General features: G+C 47.1%; 2 protein-coding genes across 6 annotated transcripts in view; both read right to left on the bottom strand.

Moving 5' to 3' along the window:
- Positions 1 to 2,525, bottom strand: part of SEC31B (SEC31 homolog B, COPII coat complex component) — a 33,174-nt gene extending 30,649 nt beyond the window's left edge. Inside the window, exon 1 of one of the 5 annotated variants that reach the window (XM_066354647.1) lies at positions 2,450 to 2,525. The gene's annotated coding sequence lies outside the window, so the exon portion shown is untranslated. The other 4 variants (XM_066354650.1, XM_066354651.1, XM_066354648.1 and 1 more) reach the window with 4 other exon arrangements.
- Positions 2,526 to 5,518: 2,993 nt separating this feature from the next.
- Positions 5,519 to 11,281, bottom strand: NDUFB8 (NADH:ubiquinone oxidoreductase subunit B8). The gene is made up of 5 exons (XM_066355564.1): positions 11,124 to 11,281; positions 10,743 to 10,869; positions 8,960 to 9,059; positions 8,377 to 8,532; positions 5,519 to 5,720 (listed from the first exon to the last, which is right to left on the bottom strand). The coding sequence occupies exons 1-5, from the start codon at positions 11,206 to 11,208 to the stop codon at positions 5,628 to 5,630; spliced, it is 561 nt and encodes a 186-aa protein (XP_066211661.1). The 5' UTR covers positions 11,209 to 11,281; the 3' UTR covers positions 5,519 to 5,627.
- Between the last annotated feature and the right edge of the window lie 1,278 nt (positions 11,282 to 12,559).

Genomic DNA, 12,559 nt, shown 5'->3' with positions numbered 1-12,559 from the left:
CAAGGAGCCATCCCCAGCGCCCAGGCCATCTTTGCTCCAATGGAGCCTCGCTGTGGGAGGGGAAGAGAGAGACAGAGAGGAAGGAGAGGGGGAGGGGTGGAGAAGCAGATGGGCGCTTCTCCTGTGTGCCCTGGCCAGGAATCGAACCCGGGACTTCCTCACGCCAGGCCGACACTCTACCACTGAGCCAACCGGCCAGGGCGATGACTCTCAAATTTATATCACCAATACAAATCCCCCCCTCTGAGCTCCAAGTTTTTATATACAACTGATAAACAAATATTTCCACTTGGATATAGCAGGTATCTAAGTTTATCTAAAATGGAATTCCCTCGGCCTGACCTGTGGTGGAGCAGTGGATAAAGCGTCGACCTGGAACGCTGAGGTCACCGGTTCAAAACCCTGGGCTTGCCTGGTCAAGGCACATATGGGAGTTGATGCTTCCAGCTCCACCCCCCTTCTCTCTCTCTGTCTCTCTCTCTCTCTCTCCTCTCTAAAAATGAATAAAGAAAAAATAAATAATAAAATGGAATTCTCTATCTCACATCTTCTCCCCCAAAGTCTCTTCTCCAGTATTCTTCATCTCTGTAAGTGGTTCCACTCTCCACCCAATTGCTCAACCCAGAAACCTGAAAATCACCCTTGATTTCCTCGCTTTTCCTTCATTCCCTTCTAACCCATCATTAAGTCTTCCAGATTTTACCTCCCAAAATGTATCTTAATCTGTCGCCTTTCCTCCATCTCCACCACCACCCTTCTATTTAAAGATGCCATCATCTCTCACCTGGATCACTTAAATAATCTTCCAATTTGACATCTCCTCGCTACTCATTCCATCACACAATTCATTTGCTACACAGCAGGAGTGAACTTTTAAAACCAAAACAGAATTTTCGCATTCCATGCTTAAAATCTTTCAGTGGCTTCTAGCACATTCAGAATAAAATTCAAACCCCTCATTATGGCCCTGCTCAAAGGCTCCAGCCCACCACTTCCACTTCATCTCTGCTACTTCCCCACTTATTCATTGTGTTCCAGCTGCACTCGCTTTTGAGCATTTCCTGGCTTTTTTCCACCTCACAGCTTCTGCAAACGCTCTTCCTTATGTTTTGAATGTTCTTCCTTTCATCCTTTGCATGTCTGGCTCCTCATCACATCTTTCTGGGTTCAGCTTCTCATCTCCTTAAAGAGCTACCCAATCAAAAAGAGCCTCAATTTTTTTTTCTTAGCAATTTATAATATTTAATTATTTACATTTACATTGGTGGTCTTATCCACAAAGTAAACTCCATGAGAGTTAGCACTGCGCCTGCTTTGCTCATGTTATAACCAGAACGTCTGACACATAGTAAGCACCGGAACGAAAACATCCATTTTAACTCTGTGGCTTCCAATTCAGTTTTAACGCACATTCATGGTACCATTCCAATGAGCTCACAAAGCGGCAGAAAAGTAAAAAATAAAAGTAAAAAGTAACAGTGGGACCCACTGCAACCTGCTTTAAGCAAACCACGGTCCGGTTACTCTCAACTTACAAAACAGAAAGTAGTATCACTTAATCTCTAATGTACTTTACAGCTTGAAGAAAGTTTAAGACCAACTATTTAGCCAAGATTTCCAGGAGGCCTCTGAACACTTGATGCTACATCAGAAATCTTCTGACACGTTCACCATACAGTTACCAGTGCCACCTGCTGGTCAAAACCATTTTCACGTTTCTGGGAAAAGATCCCTTAACAAAAGTAGGAGTTACTATTAGAACTGTACACTTGACAACCTTTTTAATTCTCACTATGGTTCTACACGGCAAGTACATACTATTATCCCAACTTTACAAAGAAGAAAACTGGGTAGGTCAAGGTGTGAACCCTTATGAGTCTTCAGGGCCCATTGCTTTGAAGTCTAAACTAAACTAAATTCCTTGAAGAGTTTAAATCCTAACAGTTTAGGAATTGGGACAATGGGCTTTTAATCTATTTGTTCAGAGACAGCTGTTCACAAAACAAAAGGCCCCCGCTGGCTGAGGGACGGGGCGTTGCCGGTGGGAGGGCTATGACCCTTCAACCAAGAGCTGAACAGACTTTTGCAGAGATGGAGGGCGCCGCATACCCTGGGCAGCCCAGGCCAGTGGGGGGCGGTCAGCAGAGTTTCTCTCCGCCTGCCCCGCAGCGCGGTGCGCAGAGACTCGGGGCGGGCCCCAGGGCCTGGCCAGGTCAGGGCCCAGGACAGAAAGCAAGGCGCGAGGGCAGCGCCAAAGGCGGCCCGGGGGCGGCAGGTGGAGCGCACCGGGCCTGATGCGAGCGAGGGCGCAGCGCGGGAGGCGCACGGCCGGAGCCGGGGCGGCCCGGGGTCTCCGCAGAGCGCGCGGTCCCCCCGAGGCAGGAGCGGCGGTCCCAGTGCCCAGCTCGGTCTCTGCTCTCTTGGGTTCCAGACTGCGAGGAAAACCAACCTGCCAGCAGAGCCCAGGTCAAGGGTCAGCCGCGGCGACCCGGGGCCGCTCTTGCTGGGCGCTATGGACGGCGGCTGTAGAGGACCAAAAGTAGTCCTGGCCCGCAGGGCCTCGCAGCCCACACGCGCCGCGAAGCTGGGAGCGGAGAACCGGGCCCGGCCGACCCACGAAGATATATGTAAGAGGACTATAGCTTTTAATGTGCCTCTCTCACCTGGCCTATGATTGCACAGTTCTGCCGCAGAAGGTCAGATTCTGCTGCCAGTATATTCTGGTTTATCAATTTGTGTTAGGCTATGAAACCAGCCTCTGAAAAGGGAAAATATCAATTCATTATCTCCTTATTGAAGCGGAGAACAACTGGCCCTAGCTCCAGGAGCTCTCACTAGAACCCTAATTGAAAAGGTAAAAACTCAGCAATCGAGGCCATAAATAGCTGTGGCACATTGCAGCCCCGAAACTACTGGCGCCCAAAACTATTGGTTTAACTAATTAAGGGCTATAGGTGTGCGGAGGGCAAGGTACTGTAGACCAGAGAGGAGCTTCCTGGAAGGTCTCAAAAACATGAGACAGGTGTTATACCTTGGAGCTGCAAGACAGGCAATGTCTCAGCAAGGAAGAAGGGGCCCAACGGGCTAATCGCTGACCTTTCCTGTATCTTGAATAAAAGAGGCTACAGACTGTGAAATACTGACTTAACTCAGATAATTAAGAGTTATTGAAAATCATGGGTAGGGAAGCAATAAGATATAAATTGTATTTTGAGACTAGTAATATGGATCCACCGAGGGAGAGAAGAGAGGGCTGGAGGCAGGGACTCAGTTAAGAGATTAGAACAACCTAGGTACCAGGTGATGAGAACCTGGATTAATAGTGACAATGTTTGTAAAGGGAAATTGGACAGGCTCTTGTGACTGATAAAGGAGTTGGAGGTGAAAAGATCATATGTATTTGTTAATTATGGCATTTCCAAATAAAATATCCTGTAGGCAGCTGAAGATCTTAGACCTAAAACATCTATTTAATGCATCAAGTCCACTGTACTCCTGCCTGATATCCTCCAAAGATGGTGAGTTATGACAGCCCCAAGTAATTGTGACACAACTCTAGATTTCCTTTCATGTCAGGACAGAAGACAATTTAGGGCATGGTTTGTGCCTGCCCACTCTATGTACTAAGCACTCACTAAATATTTAATTTCTTAGCACAATCGTGGATGAGATCTGAGGAAAAGGAAGCAGGCTGACAACTGAACATCAGGAAATACTTCACATTAGGGAATGATGAGGTACTCTGAAATAAATCTGAACCAAAGGCATAAGGTCAGTTTCAAGCAAGACATGGTTTGGTTTTCTTAGGTGCTTTCTTCTCTCAATTCACACATATTATAAATTCTTTTCACCTTGTTTTTTTAACTGCCAGTCCAGGTAACTCAATTGTAGGCAATTATTTTGTCTTGTTCAACTTTATATCCCCAGGGCCTATCAGTGTCTGAAGCACACAGATGTTTGCTAAATGGTTACCAAATGCTCTAAAGGACAGAGAATGAAGACACAAAAAGACATTGGAGATTTTGAGAGGCATTTTGGTATATATACTCACTCCCTGATCTCATAAGTCTTTCACTGCCTAGACAACTACTAAAGGATACCTTATCTGACTTGAATGAACTTGCTTGCTTCCATAGGTCTGTTGAATGTATGTTTTAGGGGTCAGGTTTTCAGGCAATATAATTGTAATCTAAAAAAATGTCCCCAAAAGGAAGAAGAGAAGTTGGTCCACTTACCAGATGCATTCAGATAAGACTCTCAAAAACATGGTTTTCTTCTTTCTAAGGTTATATAACAGGGGTCGGGGAACCTTTTTGGCTGAGACAGCCATGAATGCCACATATTTTATTTTTTCTGAAGCTGGAAACGGGGATAGACAGTCAGACAGACTCCCGCGCCTGACCGGGATCCACCCGGCACGCCCACCAGGGGGCGCGATGCTCTGCCCCTCCGGGGGGTCGCTCTGTCGGGACCAGAGCCACTCCAGCGCCTGGGGCAGAGGCCAAGGAGCCATCCCCAGCGCCTGGGCCATCTTTGCTCCAATGGAGCCTCGCTGCGGGAGGGGAAGAGAGAGACAGAGGAGAGGGGGAGGGGTGGAGAAGCAGATGGGCACCTCTCCTGTGTGCCCTGGCCGGAAATCGAACTCAGGACCTCTGCGCGCCAGGCCGACGCTCTACCACTGAGCCAACCGGCCAGGGCCACATATTTTAAAATGTAAATCCATGAGAGCCATACAACGACCCATGTATGTTAAGTATTATCCAATAAAAATTTGGTGTTGTCCCGGAGGACAGCTGTGATTGGCTCCAGCCACCCGCAACCATGAACATGAGTGGTAGGAAATGAATGGATTGTAATACATGAAAATGTTTTATATTTTTAATGTTACTATTTTTTTTTTAATTAAAGATTTGTCTGCAGCCAGATGCAGCCATCAAAAGAGCCACATCTGGCTCGCGAGCCATAGGTTTCCGACCCCTGCTATATAAGAACTTGGATGAATCATTAAGGCAACAAATGCCATAAAGGTTCAGTAATAACTCACTAAACTGTCCTCTAATACATAAATATAAGTAATGTTAGCTTTTAAGAAGCTAGGATTCAGAAGTTGCTTTGGAATAAGAAATACCTATTTATATCATATAAGACAAGTAAAATCAGAGGCAGTCACAGCCCTTGACCAGTCCAAAAACATCTATCTATCCTATACTATACTTATAACATGTTAAACTATAATTTTATTAGCTAACCACTATTATTAAAGTTTTTTTATAGGAAATAATTCTTGTTCCAACTTAGGAAGTCGGGAACATATCTTCCTTCTTCCTCAACCCTGTAAGTGAGAAAAGGAGCTACCCTTAGCACCTGGTGTACAAATGGACCCTCAGCTACGATACTTTCACAGTCCTGGCGACGGTAACATAGGACGTAAGTTTTGCTTAACTCCCCCCCACCCTCCCATCCTTCCAATCTCGGGGTGGGGGGAAGGATGAGGTTCCTCATGGCAGAGGCTATTCCTGGGGAAATGAGGCACAGATACCACAGCACTAAGTTTTATTAGGGATTTCTTTAAGGTTAAGTCTCTAGGAATGAGGGAGTCAGTTAGGGGGCACAGAGCCCACGAAGCCTCAGATTTCATAGTGAACCACAGGCTCAGGTTCTTTGGACGGATCACCGCCTCGTTCCAGGTAGAGATCATTATAAGGATACTGCTTTGGCCCCTAAGGAAAAAAACAGAGGTCAACAAGAACAACATGCATCCAGCCAACACCTGAGTTTAATAGTCACGCACAGTAAATGGGTACACGGTAGCCTCTGGTCAGACCCAGCTGGGCTAGAATGGCAGGAAGAGCACTCCTCTTCCCTGCTCAGCCCAAGGCAGAGGGAAAGCCTAGATTGTAAGAGAAGTGGTGCCTATACTGTGTGTGTGTGCGCGCGCGTGCGTGAGAGAGAGAGAGAGAGAGAGAGAATGAGGAGAGCACCAGGGAGAGCTTTCTAAATGAGACGATGCATCCATCCATCCCACTCTCTCTCGGGGTCGAGACAGACTCAATCTCCTTTAAGTCACTCAGCCTCTAATGGTTCCACCACTAAAGTGGCCTAGCAAATGAGGCGTGCAGGAGCAGCAGTGGGGGAAAGCACAGAGGAGACACGGCTGGGACGTGCTTTAGGGGCTGCTGGCTTTACCAACAAACAGCTGTCAGAGAACACAGCTCAAGGGGAGGAGAAAAGGGTGATGTGCTTACAGAACTGAAAAATGGAAGAGCCACACTGTGTTTCTTGCTCTCCTGAAGTGAAGTTAGTGCTCACACCAGCCCTACGTGCACTCTCCAGCCTGGGGCCCCTGGGGCTTGGTAGGAAGGCTCATGTCAGTGCACACAGCCATACCAGCTACCATCAGGACATTGATTATCTCTGCAGAGGTAGCACTGAGCAGCCAACTGCAAACACAGCAGCTTCCTGCCTTCAGTTCCTTTCCTTAGAATCTATTCTGTAGACTACTCCCGGATTCATCTCCCTAAAATCCTAGCTTTCATTACGTCACTCTTCTGTTTAAAAACCCAACATGGCTCCCAGCTGCCTAGAGGCAGACCAACTTACTGCTGTATCCCCAACCCCTAGCAAGGTCTGTATTTGGTACACAGCAGGGGCTTCATAAATATTTCTCGAATTAATGTGTTCCTGCACCATCAAGTCCAAGGCCCTTAGCAATGCAGGAAAAGGTGTCCAACCTAACTAATCAGCTCACCTCACAATAATTTTTAATACAGAAATTTTTTCATCTGGTTTCCCAAGACATCAGAATTACCTGGGAACTGTTAAATACTGATTTTAGAATCCCACTGTGGTGCTCCTGAATGAGGCTCTCCAGGAAGTCAAGCCCAGGAATCTGAATTTTTAGCAGTTCTTCAGGTTGAACCAGTGTAGCTAGCTAGTTATCTAGGAAATATTTCATCCAACTAACTCACTCTCCTTTTCCTTCCTTCATTCTCTTTTCTCTTGCCCCAAATGTTATCCAACTTCTCCCCAACATCCAAGGTGTATATATATATATATTTGGCATCTACTTTAACCCTTCTCCTTAACAGCACCTCATGGCTTCCCTTAGCACTGTGATGGCGAACCTTTTCATAAAAACCACTCACTTTTGCAATGCTGGTCAACCTGGTCCCTCCCACCCACTAGTGGGCGGGAAGGACTAGGTCAGGGGTCGGGATCCTTTTTGGCTGAGAGAGCCATGAACACCACATATTTTAAAATATAATTCCGTAAGAGCCATACAGCGACCTGTGTAAGTTAAGCATTATCCAACAAAAATTGGGTGTTGTCCCGGAGGACAGCTGTGATTGGCTCCAGCCACCCACAACCATGAACATGAGTGGTAGGAAATGAATGGATTGTAATACATGAGAATGTTTTATATTTTTAACGTTATTATTTTTTTTAATATTTTTTTTAATTTTTTTCTTTTTTCTTTTTTATTCATTTTAGACAGGAGAGGGAGAGACAGAGAGAGAGGAGAGACAGAGAGAGAGAAGGGGGGAGGAGCTGGAAGCATCAACTCCCATATGTGCCTTGACCAGGCAAGCCCAGGGTTTCGAACCGGCAACCTCAGCATTTCCAGGTCGACGCTTTTATCCACTGCGCCACCACAGGTCAGGCCACGTTATTATTTTTTTTATTAAAGATTTGTCTGCGAGCCAGATGCAGCCATCAAAAGAGCCACATCTGGCTCCTGAGCCATAGGTTCCCGAACCCTGGACTAGGTTGACCAGCGCTGCAAAAGTGGGCAGTTTTTATACAAAGGTTCGCCATCACGGCCTTAGCACAAACATTCATTACACACAAAAACTATGCCAAATTCCTAAATATTTGTTCAAATGTTGCTCATGTCATTTATCTAAATCTTCTTATTCAACTTTCTTACAGCTAGACAGTATTTTTTTCTCTTTTACATTCTCCAAAATATAACTCTCTATGCATATAGTAAACATTTAATTGCTTCCAGTACCCCATAGGAGGTACCCTTCACACCTCCAAAAAGCAAGGCTTCATCTCCATATTCCATGACTGCATCTTAAAAGATCTGATGAAATATAATTGGTAAGTCCCCAAATGGCAACTCTAGAGACTAGATGACTTCCAAGTTCTCATTCTTCACAGAGTCCTAAACTGTTTCTTCTCACACAGACTGATCTAACATGTAGGCATGGAGCAGTGCTCTGGTACTTGTGCCAGGCCAATGTGTCAGGCCCTCTATAGGCCTTACTGGGAAGCCAAGCTTGGTATTGGGTGGATCCCTACTCCAGAGATTTCACTCCTTCAGGAAAGAGGACTTAGTAAACGTGCCTAAGGGAGCACTTCTCAGATACTCACCACGGGCTGGTAGGAGGGATAAGTCTCCCCTACCCAAAACATGAACACCATGAAGGCCACGAAGCCGAAGAGGTGCTTACACATGACAGTCCAAGAAACAGGCGTGGGGGATGTGTCCACACGGTTCCTGATATACATATCTAGGTCCCAGTGAATCTAAGGCAGAAAGGCAAATAACTGTCACATATTGCACTTCTTGCAAAGGGCACGCAGTTCAGAGTGATCAGAGCCTGATACAGGGCTTGACGCAGGCATTCTACTGCCCTGGGCAATATTCTGAGCCAGGTTTGAGATATTCTGGCCCACAGGACTAGATGATGGTTTATGACTAGGGTCTACTGACCACAGACAGCCCAATCATGGAAGTTCACAACTTTCACAACACAGACCTTGTTAATTCCCAGAAGTTCCATTCCACATGCCACACATGGAACCTTAGATCTCCAATCAATGGATTTTGCTTCCCTGAGCAGAAAGCTTTAGCATTACTCGGACAGAGAAGTGCTATTTGAGCTAAAGAAAGAATCCCTGGGAATACATTAGGGAGAAGGAAGAAAGGTTAAATGGATTATGGCTCTCTCACCGGTTCACCAAAGTTTAATCTCAGGTCTGGGTGGTCCCAGTCATACCATGGATCCCTCTCATGCTGTGAGCGGTCAGGGAGCTTTGGGTAGTCGCCATACCTGAGAGACAACAAGAACTTCTGGAAAGGGCTCTGAGCAATATCTCAGAGAATTCAGAGTTTCCTCACCTCTAAGATAAAAAACTAATTGACAGAAATAACTGCCTCACATAAGGACAGAGGACCTGAGTTTCAAATCAAGATCTCAATTTCTAGACCCTAAACAAAGAACTAACAAGTCCAAATTGTAATTAAAAGTTCATGTCAGGCCCTGGCCGGTTGGCTCAGCGGTAGAGCGTCGGCCTGGCGTGCAGGGGACCCGGGTTCGATTCCCGGCCAGGGCACATAGGAGAAGCGCCCATTTGCTTCTCCCCCCTCCCCCCTCCTTCCTCTCTGTCTCTCTCTTCCCCTCCCCCAGCCAAGGCTCCATTGGAGCAAAGATGGCCCGGGCGCTGGGGATGGCTCCTTGGCCTCTGCCCCAGGCGCTGGAGTGGCTCTGGTCTTGGCAGAGCATCGCCCCCTGGTGGACAGAGCGTTGCCCCCTGGTGGACGTGCTGGGTGGATCCCGGTCAGGCGCATGCGGGAGTCTGTCTGACTGTCTCTCCCGGTTTCCAGCTTCGGAAAAATACAAAAAAAAAAGTTCATGTCAAAGTCTGAAACATTATAACATCATAAGCTTTTCTTACCTTCTTTCAACAAAAAGAAAAAAGTCACATGATGCTATAATGTTAGGCCTGGAAGGGCATTTAGTTATCAATCACTCTGATTTCCTCATTAGACAGAAAATTAAACTGAAGTTTATGGTCTGAACCCAAGGTCACCTAGCTAATTGAAATAAAAACCAAAAAGTACAGATAAGAAAATTATTCTTTTCATAGCAACTGTGTTCCTCAACCACCAGAGTGGCATATATCTCCATGTCTCAAACACCTGATGGGACTTCTTGCCAAGTTAGGTTTTTACCAACAAATCCAGGGTCAACTTATACAGGCGGCTACCAAGGCTGCTCTTGTCCACGACACAATGAAAGACATAGAAAATGATGACAACTTGATATATAATAGATCGCAGAAAGGGATTGGAAAACAATAGGACAAATAGGAGCTGCTGAAACCACAATTGAAAGAGTGATGCTAGGACAGAAAATGAGGGTGCTAGTAATTACTTCAGATAATTAACCACACAGAGATGTTAGGTGGCTATGGGGGCGAGAGGGGGAGGTATAACATCAACTGCAGTAAGAGTGTTGGCTGTTTAATCTGCTTTACAGTTGCTAGGATTTCCACAGCTCCAAGAGCAGTGATATATATATTTTTAAAAGATGGATATACACGAATATAGAGTACTCCATCTACAAATAAGGTTCTCAATGACAGGAGTCCAGCTCCAGCCTGGTCACGTGCCTAGATGACAGCACCTGAGCCCAGGAGATGCTCAATCCAAATGAAACCTTGGGCTCTGGATGGAGCCAAGGAAGGTTCGTACTATTCAGAGGTCCTCAGGGGAGCTATTAAAACCTTGCTTCCTCATTTGAGGAAACAGTCCGAGCCAAGGAGTAAATTGAAGTCCTCTCGGTTGCAGCTGCTCACCCACCGCCTCCCACATCCCTCCACCGAGAAAAGCACCCACACCATCGACTGAGAGGTCATAGGAAGGTTCAGGGAAAAGAGTCTGAGTCGAGCCCCCTAACGCTGTCGCCTTCTCCTATCACTACCCTGGTGCAAACAGACCCTCTCTATCTCACCCCATGCCATCATCCGGGTACGGCTCGTAGTCTTCCACTCGCATATTATACTTCTTGGCGGCAGCAGCCCTTTCTTCTGGGGACCTGGGATAGGGCCCAGGGAGCATGTCCTTGGTAATGTGGGAGGCTGCAGGGCAGACGAGGGTAGGTCAGAATGCACCCCGTTCCGCCTGCCGCCCCGAGGGTTTCAAGCTGTAGTGAAAGCCCGAGACTTCCAGGGACCAGCAAGACCCTACACTGGCTCTTCTGAATATACCAACTCCACCTCGTCCCCTCAGCCCGGACACGGCCGCCGCGGTATCCACGATACCCACTCGCCCCCGACACACCAACCCTCAGGGATCCCCTCCCCACACTGAGGCCTCGCCCGTTATCGCAGACCTGCCCGTGCACCCAGCGGCACCATGTTCCGGGCTGCCCTTTGCAGCATTCGGACTCCCAGGACCCCCACCCCGGCCGCCGCCATCTTGACCTTTTGCGGGATTTACTCCGCACATGCGCAAAGGGCTGTCACGGCGGCTGAGCCGGGCCAAACGCGACGGAGAAAGCAGGTAGCGAAGGAAGTCTTAAGGGTTCCACAAGGTGGGACTTAAACGGTGTGGGGAACCCGAGCCAAGATGTACGGATGGATGGAGGCAGAGAGGGAAAGCTTGAAGGAGAGAAAACCAAGGAAATCACTGCTTTGATACTTCAGATTGTTGTGTCTTTTTCTTCCTCACTTGACTTAGACGCACTCAAGGATAATGAGGACTCAGAACCTGAACATCTTATGTGGACAGTTGACCCACCTACCCCAGGAGCGGTACAAGTAAAGTGAGCCTGTGTTAATCTCTGACTGCTTGCATTTTTCCTCTTCTTGACTGGCACTTGCTCTATTCATTCCCAAACGTGATCATTCTTCAAATTCAGCGCTTGGTCTTGCTATTTTCCAAATTGGTTGATCCCTTTCACTTACATGCGCGGCGCAACAGTTAAATCGGCCTCGAACTGGCTCTTTTTTTCTTTTTTTTTTTTTTTTTTTGTATTTTTCTGAAGCTGGAAACGGGGAGAGACAGTCAGACAGACTCCCGCATGCGCCCGACCGGGATCCACCCGGCACGCCCACCAGGGGCGATGCTCTGCCCACCAGGGGGCAATGCTTTGCCCCTCCGGGATGTAGCTCTGCCGCGACCAGAGCCACTCTAGCGCCTGGGGCAGAGGCCAAGGAGCCATCCCCAGCGCCCGGGCCATCTTTGCTCCGATGGAGCCTCGGCTGCGGGAGGGGAAGAGAGAGACAGAGAGGAAGGAGGGGGGGGGGGGCGGTGAAGAAGCAAATGGGTGCTTCTCCTGTGTGCCCTGGCCGGGAATCGAACCCGGGTCCCCCGCACGCCAGGCCGACGCTCTACCGCTGAGCCAACCAGCCAGGGCTCGAACTGGCTCTTCATTTTCAGTCCATGTTCACATACAAGTGACTTCAACCCAACAAATGTAAAACCAATCCAATAACCAGAGGCAGCTTTTCCGAGCCCAACTAAAGCCTCAGATTTGCTAGGGCTTGGATAAATTCATTTCAAACCAAAACACAATGAACAAACACAAGCTTAATAGAAGAATGAAGGACATTATTATGTTTGCAAATGAATATGTTTCATTTTATTTGCACAAGTGGAATTTGCATAGTTTACACAGTACACATATGCACATATTTCCAGGAACTTTGAGGGTGATCGCTGTTTTGAAGCAGAATTCGTTATAGACATTCTCTAATAAATATCAGAGCAGTAAAAATTGATTTATACTATTCAGTATATAAATTTTGCAGGAAACTATTGTACTTC

The sequence above is a fragment of the Saccopteryx leptura genome, chromosome 13 (assembly GCF_036850995.1).
Source record: "Saccopteryx leptura isolate mSacLep1 chromosome 13, mSacLep1_pri_phased_curated, whole genome shotgun sequence".
Lineage (NCBI taxonomy): Eukaryota > Metazoa > Chordata > Mammalia > Chiroptera > Emballonuridae > Saccopteryx > Saccopteryx leptura.
The sequence above is the reverse complement of the archived record's forward strand: the minus strand, read 5'-3'. Positions and strand labels throughout refer to the sequence as shown.

Coding starts and splice junctions, on each gene's coding strand:
- NDUFB8 (XM_066355564.1), bottom strand. CDS start 11,208: ATGGCGGCGGCCGGGGTGGGGGTCCTGGGAGTCCGAATGCTGCAAAGG. Junction 9,060..10,742: donor TACCCGGATGATGGCATGGG/GTGAGATAGAGA, acceptor GTTGTCTCTCAG/GTATGGCGACTACCCAAAGC. Junction 8,533..8,959: donor GATTAAACTTTGGTGAACCG/GTGAGAGAGCCA, acceptor TTTCTGCCTTAG/ATTCACTGGGACCTAGATAT.